The sequence below is a fragment of the Pogonomyrmex barbatus genome, unplaced genomic scaffold (genome assembly GCF_055798465.1).
Source record: "Pogonomyrmex barbatus isolate J1 unplaced genomic scaffold, ASM5579846v1 scaffold14, whole genome shotgun sequence".
Taxonomy (NCBI): domain Eukaryota; kingdom Metazoa; phylum Arthropoda; class Insecta; order Hymenoptera; family Formicidae; genus Pogonomyrmex; species Pogonomyrmex barbatus.
In genome coordinates, this window is record NW_028297110.1 from 6,255,043 (window position 1) to 6,272,326 (window position 17,284).

Here is a 17,284-nt window from a genome sequence, read left to right on the forward strand (position 1 = left end):
TGAGAGAGTTACATGATACCGCAAAATCGTACATGATCGTAAGTTCACGTGAAACTTTCAAACTTTTCACGTTTCCGTCCTAGAGGAAAAGTTACATGATCGACCTCCTGAAGATTGTTCCTTGTTGACGCGGTCGTCAAGCGGTTATCAAGCATGATTTGAGAAAGAGTCGACGGCGTGGCGCGCGAGTTTGAGCCGTGTCGCGGTGAATTCATATTTAATTGTTAAATATTTAATTGTTTAATTGTTAAAGCTCTTGTTATTGCTCCCGTTATTGTTTCAGTGCATAATAAAGTTTGTGTTTTTTTCCTAAACTGTCTCTTCCTTTTCTGACGCGAGTGTAACGCGAGTGAATGCGCCGTGAGCGTGACATATATAAAATTTGTGTGTCGGTATATATAGCATATATAGGATATACTTTCATACGCATGCGCATGAGTTTTGTACATACTTTTTGGGGCATGTATTTCAGGCAAGTTAGCGATCTAATATATAAATATAAATGTCTCCCATAAAAAAGGTTAGGATGGCCGCTTTCAGGCTTCTTTCTGTGGAAACATTGGTATATAATGGCTGAGGACGGTGAAACGGTGATAAAAAATATTCATGATAATCAGACTGCGGCTCACGTCAGATCAGATTGAATATTCGTTAAGTCTTGAGATTTTCGAAAACAAATAGAAGTTTAGGTAAACGCACGTATGTCGTGCGTCATACGGCGCATGCATGATAACTGATTTGCCGGTTCTCAGAGTCGGAGATTTTCAAACCTAAGACTCTCGACGAAGAGAATTGATACAGGAATTTTTTTTCGTATTATCTTGATCAGTCTAACAATGTTGAAGTATCATAATTTGAGGCCTGCTGGCATGTCCGATGACGAAGAGGATGATGACGACGATGTCTTTTTTCCTTTGGAAAAGGTATAATTAATACCCAGACAATATAAAACCCAAAATCGGGGCATACATATGGTCTGTTCTTTTCAGTTGAATTTGCATAATTCATCTTTTCTATTTTCTATTTCGCTTTTGTCAAACATCAAATCTATATCTTCATTTTAAGTACATATTTCATTTTAAGTACAAATGTATATTGGTTCAGTTAACTACAGAGAACAGACCAAATGCCTTGAAGATGTTTGACACTTTAGAGATGACTTACTAAAAATATTTTTTTATGATATCTTGAAATCATCTTTAATGTCTATTTTTATCAATGTAGATTAATTTAATTTCTGTTTAATTTACTCAATTTTTTTCTAATTTTGAAAACAGAAAAAGTGGAAAGTGAATTAAATTTGAATTTAAAATTTATATTTTGATAAAAAATATACATTAAGAATGATTTCTTTTTTTAATTTTAAGAATTAGAGATAAAATTTAATTTAAGATTTAAAATTAATTAATTTTTAGATTGAAACTAAGATATTGATAGAACTGAACATAATATGTCCTAAGTTATTTTTGATTATGTATTTGTATGCTAATTTTTATTCAACTGCAAATGCATTTCTTTCTCTCACTTTGTTTCTTTAACAGAATATTGAAGAACATGATTATATCTCAAAAAAGAATTCGATGGAAGAAAAGAGAAGAGCAATTGATTTCAATCAGACTAACGATGAGGCACGTATTTTTGAAAATCATGTCTTAAAAGCATGTGCTATGGGATATTTAGAAGTGATAGAAGAATATCTTGAAAGTAAGTGTTATATCATTATTTTTATATTAAATCTGTATTAAGGTTATAATGCTATGTTTATAGTACTTAGGATTTGTCATATTTTATACTAGAATAATATTGGGTTAATCATAGAATATATCATCATCTTATATATCTTCCTTTCCTTTATGAAATTATATTAGTATAATTTTGTACATTATTCGAATCTTAATCTTGTATATAGGTATCTTGATCTTTTAGATAAGAGAGATTAGTATCTTTTTCTGTTTTTGTTTCTGTTTTTGAATTAAATATATAAATAAAGAAATATTGAATATTTTTATAGAACATGATATTAACAACTTCCTGCATACTGGATGGACTCTATTATTATATGCTGCTTCATCAGTAGAATCTAAAGTAGTAGAATATCTTTTGGCACGCGATGCAAATCCGAATAAGCATAGAGGTATGAGATATTATTATGTTATTCCTTATTTTGAATTTTATATAAGTTTTTCAGTAATTGCTTAATTGTTTATATTGAATTGGTACAGATGGATTCACACCTCTCATGGCACTATGTAACTCTACAAAAGGAATACCAAAAAAATCTCTAAAATGCCTTGAGCTTTTAATACAAGCGAAGGCTGATGCAAACATTACAAATAAACGAAGGTAAAATTAAAATTATACAGACAAAAAATTTGTAGAAAGCAATAATGTTTAATGTTAGAATTATCATTGTTACTTAATTTAATTTGACAAATAATAATCACAATTTTTACAGAGAAACGGCTCTAATGTATGCCTGTAAAACACAAGATGCAGAATTTGTTACTGAGCTTATAAAATATGTACAAAACATCAATTCCTGTGACAGTGATGGAAAAACTGTAAGTTTCAGCATCATCAAAATTTTTCTTTTATAAATATCGGTCCCATTACAGGCATTGATTTATGCTGTCATAGCTAATAAGCCCGATATTGTCAGAATTCTTTTGGAGCATAATGTGAATACTTCAGTGACGGATGTTAATAATTTATCTGCCAAGGATATCGCTAATACTAAAGGATTCACAGAAGTAATTGATATTTTAGCTTTATTGCAAAACTTTTTATTTTAATTCTAAATTTTTACTTTTTAGATATCTGTTCTATTGACTAGGACAAAGGACAAAGAAGAAACAATTGTAAAAATGTGTGAAATATTCCAGATAACAACTTGGAGAGATTTATTTCCAAATGTTTGTCTCCAAAAAAAAAAATTTTTAGATCATGACATATCAGTGATGTTATTTGGAATGGGTTTGGAAAAATATAATACTTTATTTCAAGGAATGGATATTAGAACATTTTTGCAATTGACAGAAGATGATCTTTGTCACTTAGGAATCGATATTACTGTTCATAGAGATCAATTTCTTGAGTGTCTTGATAAATTTCACAATAAAAAGTGGCGTGTAAACAGTTTTGGCAAGATTAAAAAATCTTCTTATACGTATGTTTTACATTTTTTAATATTTTACGATAAGAATATGTAAAATAATCATATATGTATATGTATATACAATTACAGAATTTATGACGGTGTAATATCATTGGGAAACGTAACAAGACAGATTGGAATAATAGTTTCCAGTTTTCAGTATGTCAAAAATAATTTGCTAAAAGCTGCAAGCGAAAATATCTACTTGTCTCCTACGATAAGAATACAGTATGAAGAAGAATTGAGAAAAACACAAAAAACTATGAAACTTCTAAAAAATGAAATAATACAAATGAAGAAACTGGCCCAAAAGGTATCATATATATATATATATATATATATATATATATATATATATATATATATATATATATAAATATAATATAAAGTATAAATAGTATCATTTTATCTTTATTCAGACAGATTTTTACATTTTTCATTTTTCATTTACATCGTAGATCGACAAAAAAAATAGTATTGGTATACCGCCAACTTGGATTGGGCCGGAGAAAAGTAAATTTGTTTGGACTACAATTGGTATTACATTAACAAGCGTTACGTTAATAGTAGGATTATATTTATGTAAAAGAATTTATATTCAAAGGTTATGGAGTATGTATAATATTAAGATATAACATTTCTTAATATTTTTTTGAATTTAATATATTCTTATAAGTATTATATTATTATGTACTAAATAAGCTTATGATATATACTATAACAAATTACATACAGAATTATAATTTCAAGTTTAACTCTTACAGTTTATGTCTGAAAAATATTTTTATACTAGAAAATATACAATTTTTTATATTTATGTTTATATGTATTATTTAGAAACATCGTATGCCATTGACATCATATATGCAATATATATTTCATTGACTCGACTGTTCTTTCAAGTTAGCTAATTTCATCATTTGTGGAAATAGAGGATGAAATGATGGGAGATTTTGTTGGCGTACTGTTAATTGATAACGTTCTAATGGTCCACTGCACAGTGTTAATCTGTCTCTTTCGCTCGGATGATTATCCATCCATTGAGATAATCGGCCTACAGACCATCCGGCACTCTATGCAACAAATATAAAAGTTTATCAATTTCTTCAAATCAAATATAATTATTAATTCTTTAGTAATAAATTTATAAAGGAGAATTATATTTAGAAAAATCCATTTTACCTGATGAGGTGATGTCAATTCGGACGGTGCACCAGAAAACAGATGCAGAAGAATAAGAGATGGCGAGACACTACTCTCTCCTTGCCCTTCCAGAATTTTATCCACCATCTCCTCGGGATTTAGGGGAAGTAAAGTTTTTAGCGCTCGTAGAGTTCTGTATTGCTGTTGTTCGAGCAAACCCATTTGGCCACCGCGACACAACGGCATCACAGCTATTTCTATCTAAAATTTTCTATCTGTTTTACATGCATCTACTCAATATATCTTTACGCGAAAGACATACCTGAGCAAAATCTACCAGAAGCTTTGCTTTCCCAAAATCAGTTAAAGGTCTCAACAAACAAGCGTGGCGCACAAATAATTCTATACATCTCGACGCGACAGCTTTACAACTAGTATTGAAATGGTATTTAATACTTTGTTATCAACATATAATAGATGAAAGGAAGCGAAGGAATTTTACCTTTCGGTTACAACTACTTGATTTTTGTACGGTAGTAGAAATGTATTCACAGATCGTAAAATAAAGCCTTGTAATTCACGCATGTAAAGAGAACAACCAATTTCTTTCCCTAGAGGGCTACTCGTGCTACATAATCAAAATATCGTCAATAATATGCGATAACAAAATCAGTGGACAAAAATAGAAATTAACAAGAACTTACTCTCTAAATTCGGGATCGTCGTGCATTGTTAAGATAATGCTCTCAATTGCATCACTAATAGAAATTAACAATGGTGCAAGCAGATTTCTCGTTAATTCGTCCGTTTCCTTGAGTGCTGTCGTAATGACGACGCTTCCTTCGGACGATAAACCTCCAGTCAAATTTGCTATTACACGGTTCGTTTGGCTGGAAAGATAATGCAGAAGATTTGCAAGCGTGATATTCGTCTGTTGGCCAGTAGTAGGAGAATCGATTACTTGGCTGGCTTCGCCACCTGTTACCACACTTTGTTCGCATTTTAAGCAGAACAGTCTTATTGCTTTTCCTACATTACGCGACACCACAGTCGAGAGTCCATCATCCACTAGTGATACACTCAGTTCACTAAAACATGTTTTTACTATATCTTTTTCAATGTAAGAAATATGCCAAACTTACTTTGTAATCATACGTATGAGATTATCGATCTCGTCATGCGTTGGTAAACCTCCAGAAAACATATTGTGAACTGGATCCAAAAGCCGAGAAACTGAACGTGATAAATATGCGTTTTCAAATGGTAATAAAATATTGCGGCTAGATATCGAAGATACATACGTTAATATAATGCCTTGTCTATCATTACCCCAATTTATACGAAATGTACTTACTCGATATCATAAATTCCGATACTGTGAGATCTTTCTTTTAAACGTTTACTCAAATCTAAATATATCCTTAAAAATTTGGGATACTCCCCTTCTAGAGCTTGTTTTACAAATGATGACCCTGTAAGATTTTTCATTGGAGTTTTTTTTTTTTTTTAATTGAATTGTGTATTTGATATGTTTACAATTTACCTTGAGCACGCTCAACTAAGATTTTTGCAAGAAGAGCGTTTACTTTATCCCAAAATTTTTCGGATAAATCGTGAAATCCTTTCATGTGATGTTCCAACAATACTCTTTGCAGCAATTCAATCTAAATATGAAATAATGTTCTTTAAAAATAGCTCTCTCAAAAATAAATAAAAAACATATTGCATATTATTGTCTATTTACTTGCAGACATTGCGTGTATAAAGTATCTTGGAAAAGACGTTCGAGATTTTCCCAAATTCTCGTACGTAAATTTCCAGATGATCCAGGCGACGGAATCGCAGCCCTGCCTGGCGCTCCACGTTTTCCAAAATCCTGACTTGTTACCAAAGATACATCTAATGAATCTGTAGAAATTTTTTCTATTTCAGTTAGGATAGATTCTATAGTTGTGTCTACAATGCTGCTTATCATTTCCAAGTTTTGAAAGACTTGCACAGCTGTGCTCACCTGTCCATTAGACATATATCAAATTAGTATCAAATGCATTTAATTATTAAGAATAATTAAATAATATACCTTTGTTTTATCTGTCATTTGTAAACCTTGCGTTAATGTATGTGTAGCTATTCTTTGTACTGTAACTCTCTGAGTTTTTATAGTCTGTTGGTCATCTGCGATTACATCTAAACCATTAAGATCCGTGTCTGCTAATAATTGTTCTACATATTTAAATTTTATAATATAATACATTAGTATATAAGAATATAATAGAAAAAAATATAGAAAGTTATATGTATTACCAAGTTCGTGCAAACTGTTGGCAGCTTTAATTATGTCTGGCCCTTGAGTAATGCTAGTCATTTGAGAATTTAAACGTTTTGATAAATGTTGCATCCTAGCTACTCTTCTTAAGAGATCTGAGGTTTCATGAAGCCGTGACAATACTATTGTTTGCATTTCAATCCTATTAAATGGATCAATAATCTTGCCACGTAATCGTTCTACTGCTGACAAGAGACTCTAAAATAAGAATTATTAAGTCATCCATATTCTTATAACTTAATAACTTAAGTAATTAATGTTAAAGTTTCTTTGCTAACTTGTATATGAGACTGCATTATAAAAAGCACTCCTTCTAGTTTTTCTACCCATGTCGCTTGTGACAGTAAATCCTCATGATTAGCAAGTACTTGTTTTTGCAGTTCAATATTCAGGACCTCGATAGCTAGAAGCAATATTTAAGTTTATTGTTTCTCATATTTGTTTTAATGTTTTAATGTTTTAATGATGTAAACCAGTTTCGACTTTACCTTGTCCTAATTTATTCAGTTGCTGGGCCACTGACAACAATGGACTGACGTCTGTTTTTTTGGAATTAGAATCTAACAGTTGTTTAAAAAACTCTGTAATTTAAATGTATATTTCGAAACTGTTCATACAGAAAGAAATTCTTATACAAATATACACTTACGATCATTTTCAATATCTTCCCAACTTAATAATTCATCCATTTTTTAGGTTAAAAACAAATAAATCAGACTTGCAAAACAGGGAGTCGATCATGTAACTTTTCCCCTAGGGCGGAAACGTGAAAAGTTTGAAAGTTTCACGTGAACTTACGATCATGTACGATTTTGCGGTATCATGTAACTCTCTCAAACATGAAAATGTGAAATTTTTCACGTGACTTTTTCGTCATGTATCTTGGTGGTGGAAAGGCGGAAATCTAGGGAATTAATAAATATGCTTCGGAATTAGAGAAGATTAGGGCTGCGTTAGGATTAAGTGTATGTAGTACATATACAATTGATTATTAAAAGATGTATATAATACTGTACCAATAAAATAATTTTCATTAGCTATAAAATCTATGAAATTATGTTTCATGATTTCACTTTCCACGCATCCAAGCTACATACATAATCGCTGTACGTGAAAAGTTTCACGTGAAATGTCAAGGTGTGAAAAATGAAAAGTAAAAAGTGAAAAATGAAAAATTTCATGTAGTTACATAATTGACCCCAAGGTGTGAAAAATGAAAAGTAAAAAGTGAAAAATGAAAAGTGAAAAATTTCACGTAAAGTTACATGATTGACCTCCTAGTTGTCGCTAGTGCGTAGAGAAAAGATCAATATGGCTGCTGTTAGATTTCTCTCTAATTTCGTCTGATTCTCTCTGGTTTCTGACAACACCGACTACAAGAAACGTTACTTGTGTATTGATGCGTATATTAATTGACTCCATAATAAAATTTTTTCCTAAAATATATTGTTCACGAAGATGATACACAGTCTCTTTATTATAAATTCTTCAGGGTATGTATAAAAATATAAAAAACAAAGTGGACTATAGGTGAGAAAGTATAAGAAACGTTCGACAGCTCATTTGACAGATCGTTTGATAGTTTCACATATTAATACTTCCCACATAGAATAAATATTTTCCAAGTAGAATAACAAAGTTTGGTAATTATTTATTATAGAATACGGTCTACATCTCCGATTTTGATAAAATTGGACTCAATCGATGCGATTTCGCTCAAAATAAAAGAATCTGGCATAAAAACGCGGTGGACTGCTTATTACTATTATTTTTCTTACACCAAATAGGAATTTTACAAAAGAAAAAAACTAATATGAACATATGTGAACGTATTTCGTATTTAATTATATGTTTATTGTATGTTAATTATATGTTTATTATTTTTATTATTTTTATATATATTTTTATATATATTTATATATATTTATATATATTTTATATAAAAAATTTTTACTGGGTAGTGTAAAATGATTGCGAAATTGAATAAATTAATTCTCTATTAAAATTTATTGGTAATTATTCAGTTTAGCTCTCTTCAGCGCAAAAATGGATAAAATTATGCTTATTCAATGCATTTTTGCATAAACGAACAAATCTGGCAGAAAAAAGTGCCGCTCTGTGCCGTGAACCGAGATATTAAGCGTTAAAATTGATCGCTTTTTTTGGTTAGGAAATCTGTCATAGTGACGTAAAGCAGCGAACTGAATATGGGCGATTTCCAACAAGAGACAGTGTACACAGTTGACAGTGTAATACAGCAAATCATTTTATCCTTGTTGTTTGTTAATGTTAAACAAGGAAGAAATGTTTCACTGTGTTACAATGCTTTCCATTTAGTGATACAAGTTGACACAGGTATCGTTCTATCTTTCTTGGCTTTCAATAATTAACAAGGACAAAATGATACTTGTATCGTAATTGTGTCACTAAATGGAAAGCACCCACTGTATCCTTCTATGTCTCTTACTGGAAAACGTCCATGTGTTGTAATCCCATATGCATGATAGGGAAGTTCAGGGGCTTCGCCTCCAGAATGGAGGGTCAAGGAGGCCAAGCCTCTTGGTAGAGGGTTGGGGGAGAAGTCCCTCTCCCACTATAAAGAGCTAATTAAGAAAACAATACAAGATTAGATTTGTAATAAAATGAAAAGATCAGCGAAAACTTCATCTAGTCCTTGCTTAGGGTCTTTGCTAATCTTTATAGGATCTATCATTTTAGTATATGATAGACTCATCAATTTAGTAAAGCGAAAGATTACATCTTTACCCTCCTTCTGAATAATACCCAAATTTTAGTATATTAGATATTTCTTGGCATTTGTTACATATATTGTCATTTAATATATTTCATATGTACACAGAGATGTCTTCATGGAGAAACATTGGAAGAGCGCAGTCGCGCGTTCGCTCTGCGACTATTTCTTTGATCAACAGCGAAGGGTCTTGTCTCCAGAAGATACGCCGCCGGTAATAGCCACTCCGCATCATTATCTTATTAGTATCTATCGATGTAACATGTTCTTCGTGGCAGTATGCATGACAGAAGGTAAGCTTCATATGTGATATAAATGCTATATTTATAGTAATTTATATTGCATTTCCAGATTGCCTTATTGAGTAACACAGTATATTTTATTCTTGCATTTCAATATAAATATTTTTTCTAGTTCCACCATTGTTTGTCATTGAATTCTTGCATAGAGTAGTGGATACTTTTGAAGATTATTTTAGCGAATGCACAGAAACTATTATAAAAGAAAATTATGTGGTAGTATATGAGTTATTGGATGAAATGCTAGACAACGGTTTTCCTTTGGCGACAGAATCCAATATATTGAAAGAATTAATCAAACCACCTAATATCTTACGTACTATAGCGAATACTGTAACAGGCAAATCCAAGTAAGTATATCTCGATGTTTAAGTATTAAGTGTAACATTTAGAGATATGTACATAAAAAATTACTATATATTTTATAAATTTACATATTTACATATATATTTATAAATTTACACATAGTGTTAGTGCAATCTTGCCTAGTGGACAACTGTCTAACGTTCCTTGGAGACGAACTGGAGTGAAATATACCAACAATGAGGCTTACTTTGATGTTGTTGAGGAAGTAGATGCAATTATCGATCGAACTGGAGCAACAGTGTTTGCAGAGATTCAGGGCTATGTATGTTCTGTAGTGCTTCTTACATAAATGTTAATTATATATAATTAATCTTTTAGATTGACTGTTGTATAAAATTAAGCGGTATGCCAGATCTCACGCTTTCATTTATGAATCCAAGATTGTTCGATGATGTTAGCTTCCACCCTTGCGTTCGATTCAAAAGATGGGAGGTAAGTAAATAATATAGGATTGCATCTGTATGTTTACGAAAATGATTTAAGTTTATATAATCTTATTTTAGTCAGAAAGGATACTTTCTTTTATTCCACCTGATGGTAACTTTCGCCTTCTCTCATATCATATAGGATCACAAAGCATTGTAGCAATTCCAATATATGTAAGACATAATATTAGTTTGAAAGAACCAGGAGGTGGTAGATTGGATATAACTGTTGGACCAAAACAAACAATTGGTAGGACAGTAAGTTATTTTTTTCTAAAGAGATTATTAATTATATGAGAATTATGGATTATTATTAATTAGTAATCAGTAATTCTTATCATTAATGAATGAAGGTTGAAAACGTGATCCTAGAGATTCCTATGCCAAAAATAGTCTTAAATTGCACTTTAACTCCAAACCAAGGAAAGTATTCGTTTGATCCTGTTAGCAAAGTGTTGCTATGGGATATTGGAAGGATTGATGCTTGCAAATTGCCAAATCTGAGAGGATCGGTAAGATTATAAAGCATTTAGAGAGATATAATTATAATAGTAAAATTGTATTATAAAATTTTATATTTTTTAGATCACAATACAAAACTCGGCAACTGTTACTGAATCAAACCTTGCTATTAATGTATGTATGAATAATATACAGGGCAATTCCAAAATTACCGGAGGACCTTTTATGAATGGATTCTTTGGAAAATTCTAAGATGAAAATCCTAATATGAAAATGTCGAGACTATATACTTTTCAAATTATAAAGGAATAAAGTTGATCAGTTATAGTGGCTAGACTTTGTGCACTTAGGTACGTTGTATCACATGGTAGTGAAAGTACCTTATATATTAACTCATTTTATAAATATTAATTTTGTTGAATAAATATGTGTCGACAACTTATTGTATATAAATGTATAAATTGGATAAATAATTCAAACTTTTTCAACTTGTTTTGATAATTTTATATTCGATCTGATTTTATGAAATTATCAATGTAGAAGAATTTTATATTATCATTATAGTATTTATGTATTCTTATTCACCATAGAAATATGAAAAACTAATTTACTGATTAACATAATTTCATATGATAATTATGTGAGAAAATCACGCATCTGCTCATGATATACTTCATTTGACAGTTTTGACAATTTTATGTATGTATGACTTGATATTAGGCTGACATTAATTCTTATATATAATTTAAATTAAATACTTAGATAACAAGACAAAAGTGATCTCCTTATCATTATATGCAAAATTATGTTAACTTAGAAAGTGAGTCAATATGAGAGCACCATCACTGTCATGCGATATAATGTGCCCGAGCGCACAAAATTTAGCCGCTATAATTGGTCAACTTTATTTGTTGTTATAATTTGAAAAGTATTATAATTTCGATATATTCATTTTAGAATTTTCTAAAGAATCCACTCTTAAAAAGTTCTCCGATAATTTTAGGATAATGCACGTGCGCGCGTGCGTGCGCATACGTATATCTTTTTCTAAACATAATTGAATTGATAATTTAATATTTTGATTTCAGGTGCACTTTACGATTAATCAATTAGCAGTATCTGGATTAAAAGTAAATCGGTTAGATATGTATGGTGAAAAATATAAGCCATTCAAAGGTGTTAAATATATTACTAAAGCTGGAAAATTTCAAATAAGAATGTAAAAATTATATATATACATTGAAATTATAAAACAGACACTATCCTTTTTACGTTATATTAGATGTGTATATTTTGTTAGATTAATATATCAACAAATTAAATATGATCAATTTACATAACATTAAAACATTAAAATAAATTTGATATGCAAAAATAATTTTAAAAATGTTAATATAAAGTGGTATTAAAGTGGTATTAAAGTTTACGTTGTTTACAATAATCATCCTGAATCATGACATCAGAAATGAGAAAATGAAAATTCTAGAAATAATGAAAATATGAAAAAAATTTTTTTTCTTTTAATTAGTTTTCTCATCTCTGTCATCTATCTAAAAGCCAACATAAACTTCTAAATGATTAAAATTAATCATCTGTTTTATATTTTGTAATTTTTTAAATACTATATAATGGAAAAAATAATTTATTCAAACTCGAAATAATAATTCAAACTCTATTTCAATAAATAAGTAATTATAATGCAAATAAAATATTAAATTATATTGAAAATTTTTTATGTTGAAGGTTGACATAATAATTTTTTTGCCTCCAAATCCTCCCACGTTGGATGAGTAGCATATGTATATAATCGTTCCATATTAGTAGCATATATGGTGTGATTGCTAACAAGATTTTTATAAATCTATTTACAAAAATAAATTAGATATAATAAATTAGAATAATTTTTACATATAATAAAACATGAACAAATAGCTTTTTTTGTTTTTACCTTTAATGCATATTGTAAATCAGCTGTGCTTACTGGTTTTAATGGTGGACGAATTACTTGTGTGGAACAAGCATATGAAAAAGCAGTGGCTTGCTCTGCTTCTTCAAAGCTTAATTTTGATGCTGGGATTTGGCCATAAGGTTCCATTATTTCTGTCGGTCTGTCAATTTTTAACAAATCCAATATTAGTCGTGTATAAAAAAAAAAAAATTAAAATTAGTACTTGCAATTTACCCAAAATTGAATGGATTTATATATAAGGAGTTTCTCTTCCATGAACTGGGCACTGGTTCTCCTATATTATAAATGAACGTATTATCATGAACAGCATATCCTTTCCTACGTGTAAAAATTGCAGTAAGTATATTTTTTAAGAAAATTTGTGTTGCAGCTATGACAATATGCGCGGTATTTTCTTCAGCTCCGTCCATATTATTTTCCCATGCTGCAAGCATTAATCGAGCTAATACGAAAGTACGATCTGGCAATACAAGTTCTTGAGCACTAGAACGATTGGCACCTATAGGTTCATCTCCGACAGGTGATGAAGCTTGACCTAATACTTCCACATACATGTCTGCTGGCTATCATAAAGAGATAATACAAATAATTGTATTTATATATTGCATTCTGATATAGGCTAGTTCTTTATAGTTTTCTAGTTAAATTAAAGTAAATTTTTTTTTCTTATTTTTGCCAAACAAGATACACATATCTAATTCATATTTCATAATAAACTATATGACAACAGTTCAACTATAATAATAGTTTATGATAAATAACTATAATAAAACAGTTTTATAATAAATATATCTATATACCTCAAAATTCGATTTATCTGTCTTATATTTGCGTTTTAGTCTCAGTCTCCTTTCCTTTGAAGTTTTATCTCTGTCTATCTTAGTCGGTGCAACGGTAGCTAATCCACGAACTTTATTAAATAAACACAGCAAGAACTCGTTGTGTAAACGAACCTGATCATCTGTCATGAGATTACGTGCTTCACAATCGAATTCTTCTTTTGTGGTCTAAAACAAAATGTAATCATATCTTAATTTAAGTAAGAAATATGCAAATCTGGCAAAAGTTGATCGAAAAATGCGTCTACCTTCATTTGAAACCACAATTTCATCTTCTCGAAATATCTATTGATAAAAGATAATCATAAAAATAAGATTTAAACCGTAGAGGTTTATAGGTTAAGTTATTTCTTTAAAATATATTATTTTTCAAAATACAAAAGTTTGTTATTTATGTGAAAACTTACATTTTTGCATTTTCGCCAAGAGATGCGACAAGATTTTTCTTGGCTAAATTTAATTCTTTCGAAGTAGTCATTTTCTCTTCATATCACGTTAATCAGTCCACAATAGGTGATTTAAGCTTTAATATCTTGTGTCCACGATGCTAGAAATCGATTCGAGATCTCGGATGGAAAGAAAATTGACTAATTGCGTTTAAATAATTCGGCCAACTAACTAATGCGATTGGTTAATTCTCTTTTCATCCGAGATTTCGGACCGATGATACTGAGAGTGCTGTCCCATGGAGTGTATCGCGCGTATCGCGGATCATGCGTATCGAAAATCAATTGTGGACGTTTCGCTATTTTCGATACTCAGCCGTTCCGACGAATCCATTATTGTAAAGTTCGCGATTGATCAGATTTTCGATATGCGCGATTCGCAATACGCGCGATACGTTCCATGGGACTGCACCCTGAGGCTGGTGTCCCATGGCGCGGAAATCCACAGCGGAACGGAACGCGCAAACCAATCACAGAGAACCAAAAGAAAACTCGTTCATTCTGTTCGTTCTTTTGCTGTGATTGATTCGCGCATTCCGTTCCGCTGTGGATTTCCGCGCCATGGGACACCCGCTTGAGGGTGCCGTCCGATAACGCATATCTCTATACGCGCGTATTCGCATATCAAAGCTCCGACCACTCGCTGACGTTCCGCCGTTTTATTACGCCTTTATGCAGCGGTTTGTAAGCGGAAGATTTAAAAGGTCAATCATGTAACTTTAAGTGAAATTTTTCACTTTTCATTTTTCACTTTTTACTTTTCATTTTTCACACCTTGACATTTCATTTTGAAACTTTTCACGTACAGCGATTATATATGTAGCTTAGATGCGTGGAAAGTGAAATCATGAAACATAGTTTCATAAGTTTTATAGCTAATGAAAATTATTTTATTGGTACAGTATTATATACATCTTTTAATAACCAATTGTATATGTACTACGTACTACGTACTACGTACATATTAAGTGTACTACGTACACTTAATCCTAACGCAGCCCTAATCTTCTCTAATTCCGAAGCATATTTATTAATTCCCTAGATTTCCGTCTTTCCGCCACCAAGGTATACAGCGAAAAAGTTCACGTGAAAAATTTTCACATTTTCACGTTTAAGAGAGTTACATGATCCCGCAAAATTATACATGATTGTAAGTTCACGTGAAACTTTTCACTTTTCACGTTTCCGTCTTAGGGGAAAAGTTACATGATCGACCCCCAGGAGAAATTAATTCGCGAACAATAGATTGTCTAGTAATTAATGAACCAATTAATTCGAGTAATTTTTTCAATGTAATCGAATCCATTTTGAAATAATTACGAAATTTTGTTTTATCTTTAAGCTCCATCTCTTTGATGAGATTTTCACTAGTTCCTTGCGTCGATGCACAGTAGAATAGAAACGTCGATGCACAGTAAATATAGGTCGTATCCAAAATTGACGTTATTTGCCTTTTCCTTCGCTTCTTACAACTTTATACAAGATGCATACAAGAGCAAAATTTTTCGACGCAGTGTTTCTTGTTCAAAAGGACAACTTTGTTTAAATTTTTGTACTAAGACGAAAATTGCTAATAATATGTCATCTAAATCCATTTTGTCTGCTATAAAAAAATAACATTTTATCACAATAACAATAATCGATTGACAAATTCATAAACGATAAACAATTGATAATAATTCCCATATGAAATTTTAGTTTACCGAATTGATTTTAGATTTGTTTCTTTCCGCCGTTTTACGTACGCATCAATTTTGTTCTACTGTCCCATGCAGCGGATCGCGCGTAAGCGAATTAGCGGATCATCAATCACGGACAACATAAAATATTATTTTGCAAACAGAGCTAGCAAAACAATTCTGTAATTGGCGATCCGCTAATTCGCTTACGCGCGATCCGCTGCATGATGGGACAGTAGACAAAATTGACACACGTAAAACGATGGAACATCAGCGATTGGTCGGATATCTTTGATACGCGAATACGCGCGTATAGAGATACGCATCGGATGGCACCCTGATACTGATACTGCTAGAAAATGGCGCTTTCGAACGACGCCAACACAGGCTACGATTCGTTGCGATAGGTGTTGTCCGTACATGCTCCGCGGCGATCATGGAGGCAGAGGTAAAGCCGCAAGACGGCTCTGCTTAGTGTCGGTCCATAATAAATATTTAATCTTTAAACCATAAGAAATTGACCAATCATAGTCAATTATTCTTTTCATATTTGATTATAATTAGTCAATTTCTTAAGCCAGCGGCACACGATGCTTTTTTTCCTGCTGATTTGTTAGCTGGACTTGCGTGCTCGTGAGCTCTTGTCTCTGATTGGTATATTCTTTTGGATCTAAAAAATATATTAATCGAAGACAAGAGTTCAACAAGCACGCGAATCCAACTAGCAAACCAGCAAAAAAAAAGCATCGTGTGTCACTGGCTTTACTTCTTAAAGCTTAAATCACCTATTGTGGACCGACACTTAGAGAAAGGTACTTTCGCGGGAAATTTAAGGGATCACAGAAGCAGATTACAGGCTTTGAAGAAAGCAACCAGGAGGCGACAGAGTTTGATAGGAGGACGTTTGATTAGGGGGAAGATGTCTCTCGGAACTCCATCGAAGGCCTCGAGAAAATAGCGAAATGAAGATGTTCAAAATGATTGCGTGTAAGGCTGCAGTCGAATAAGATACGATTAATATCTTGACGTGAGGAGCTGCATGGACAGGAGCTACAAGAGACTATATTTTTTCTGCTAAGACTGAAGTTAAGATTGTAATGATTGTTTCGTATGCGGTTAATGAGGATTATTTCTTGACGTCTGAAAAGTAGTTTATTGAACCAGGGTTTATCCAATGTCGAGAGATATAAACGGGAATATAGAGCTCCTTTAGAGTCGGTTGCGGCGAGCAGGTAGGACAGGAAGTCGGCGTGCCTGATCTCTAGGGAGTTTGTGTAAGTCAGTGTAGAGTATCTTGAGAGAATGTGATTTAGCCTTGTACGCAGCCTGTTTCGCCAAGCGGTCTGCTTGTTCGTTGCCAGTTATGTCTCGATCTGCTGGTATCCAGTACTGAATGGGTGAGGTTCAATCGAACACATTGCCGA

At 31.8% G+C, this 17,284-nt stretch overlaps 4 protein-coding genes across 11 annotated transcripts; 2 read left to right on the forward strand and 2 right to left on the reverse strand.

Moving 5' to 3' along the window:
- The first annotated feature begins 478 nt into the window (after nucleotides 1-478).
- LOC105423122 (ankyrin repeat, SAM and basic leucine zipper domain-containing protein 1) lies at nucleotides 479-3,971 on the forward strand. 2 transcript variants are annotated; one of them, XM_011632771.3, is made up of 9 exons: nucleotides 479-923; nucleotides 1,542-1,704; nucleotides 2,012-2,134; nucleotides 2,223-2,343; nucleotides 2,456-2,561; nucleotides 2,616-2,750; nucleotides 2,814-3,166; nucleotides 3,245-3,467; nucleotides 3,613-3,971. In XM_011632771.3, the coding sequence occupies exons 1-9, from the start codon at nucleotides 837-839 to the stop codon at nucleotides 3,787-3,789; spliced, it is 1,488 nt and encodes a 495-aa protein (XP_011631073.2). In that variant the 5' UTR covers nucleotides 479-836; the 3' UTR covers nucleotides 3,790-3,971. The 2 variants fall into 2 exon arrangements, with proteins under 2 accessions (XP_011631073.2, XP_011631075.2); XM_011632773.3 differs by lacking the exon at nucleotides 2,616-2,750 and having other exon boundaries at nucleotides 753-923.
- Nucleotides 3,550-7,778, reverse strand: fws (Conserved oligomeric Golgi complex subunit 5 four way stop). Of its 3 annotated transcripts, XM_089072789.1 has the most exons (15): nucleotides 7,640-7,778; nucleotides 7,273-7,527; nucleotides 7,112-7,204; nucleotides 6,902-7,026; nucleotides 6,602-6,821; nucleotides 6,378-6,520; nucleotides 6,042-6,308; nucleotides 5,841-5,961; nucleotides 5,652-5,769; nucleotides 5,440-5,577; nucleotides 5,002-5,385; nucleotides 4,800-4,925; nucleotides 4,620-4,728; nucleotides 4,337-4,558; nucleotides 3,550-4,227 (listed from the first exon to the last, which is right to left on the reverse strand). In XM_089072789.1, exons 2-15 carry the CDS (start codon nucleotides 7,310-7,312, stop codon nucleotides 4,033-4,035), a joined length of 2,301 nt encoding a protein of 766 aa, XP_088928915.1. In that variant the 5' UTR covers nucleotides 7,313-7,527; nucleotides 7,640-7,778; the 3' UTR covers nucleotides 3,550-4,032. The 3 variants fall into 3 exon arrangements, with proteins under 3 accessions (XP_088928915.1, XP_011631071.2, XP_011631070.2); XM_011632769.3 differs by lacking the exon at nucleotides 7,640-7,778 and having other exon boundaries at nucleotides 7,112-7,183; nucleotides 7,273-7,595; XM_011632768.3 differs by lacking the exon at nucleotides 7,640-7,778 and having other exon boundaries at nucleotides 7,273-7,595.
- carmine (AP-3 complex subunit carmine) lies at nucleotides 7,738-12,353 on the forward strand. Of its 3 annotated transcripts, none has more exons than XM_089072790.1 (9): nucleotides 7,738-7,760; nucleotides 9,484-9,668; nucleotides 9,790-10,024; nucleotides 10,143-10,302; nucleotides 10,359-10,472; nucleotides 10,544-10,723; nucleotides 10,819-10,977; nucleotides 11,051-11,101; nucleotides 12,016-12,353. In XM_089072790.1, the coding sequence occupies exons 1-9, from the start codon at nucleotides 7,753-7,755 to the stop codon at nucleotides 12,148-12,150; spliced, it is 1,227 nt and encodes a 408-aa protein (XP_088928916.1). In that variant the 5' UTR covers nucleotides 7,738-7,752; the 3' UTR covers nucleotides 12,151-12,353. The 3 variants fall into 3 exon arrangements, with proteins under 3 accessions (XP_088928916.1, XP_011631076.1, XP_088928917.1); XM_011632774.3 differs by lacking the exon at nucleotides 7,738-7,760 and adding an exon at nucleotides 7,933-8,116; XM_089072791.1 differs by lacking the exon at nucleotides 7,738-7,760 and adding an exon at nucleotides 8,820-8,978.
- Nucleotides 10,074-14,618, reverse strand: LOC105423124 (transcriptional adapter 1). Of its 3 annotated transcripts, none has more exons than XM_089072792.1 (6): nucleotides 14,143-14,618; nucleotides 13,984-14,020; nucleotides 13,697-13,903; nucleotides 13,110-13,459; nucleotides 12,876-13,035; nucleotides 10,074-10,691 (listed from the first exon to the last, which is right to left on the reverse strand). In XM_089072792.1, exons 1-6 carry the CDS (start codon nucleotides 14,211-14,213, stop codon nucleotides 10,653-10,655), a joined length of 864 nt encoding a protein of 287 aa, XP_088928918.1. In that variant the 5' UTR covers nucleotides 14,214-14,618; the 3' UTR covers nucleotides 10,074-10,652. The 3 variants fall into 3 exon arrangements, with proteins under 3 accessions (XP_088928918.1, XP_011631077.2, XP_088928919.1); XM_011632775.2 differs by lacking the exon at nucleotides 10,074-10,691 and adding an exon at nucleotides 12,586-12,788 and having other exon boundaries at nucleotides 14,143-14,614; XM_089072793.1 differs by lacking the exons at nucleotides 10,074-10,691; nucleotides 13,984-14,020 and adding an exon at nucleotides 12,586-12,788 and having other exon boundaries at nucleotides 14,143-14,615.
- Between the last annotated feature and the right edge of the window lie 2,666 nt (nucleotides 14,619-17,284).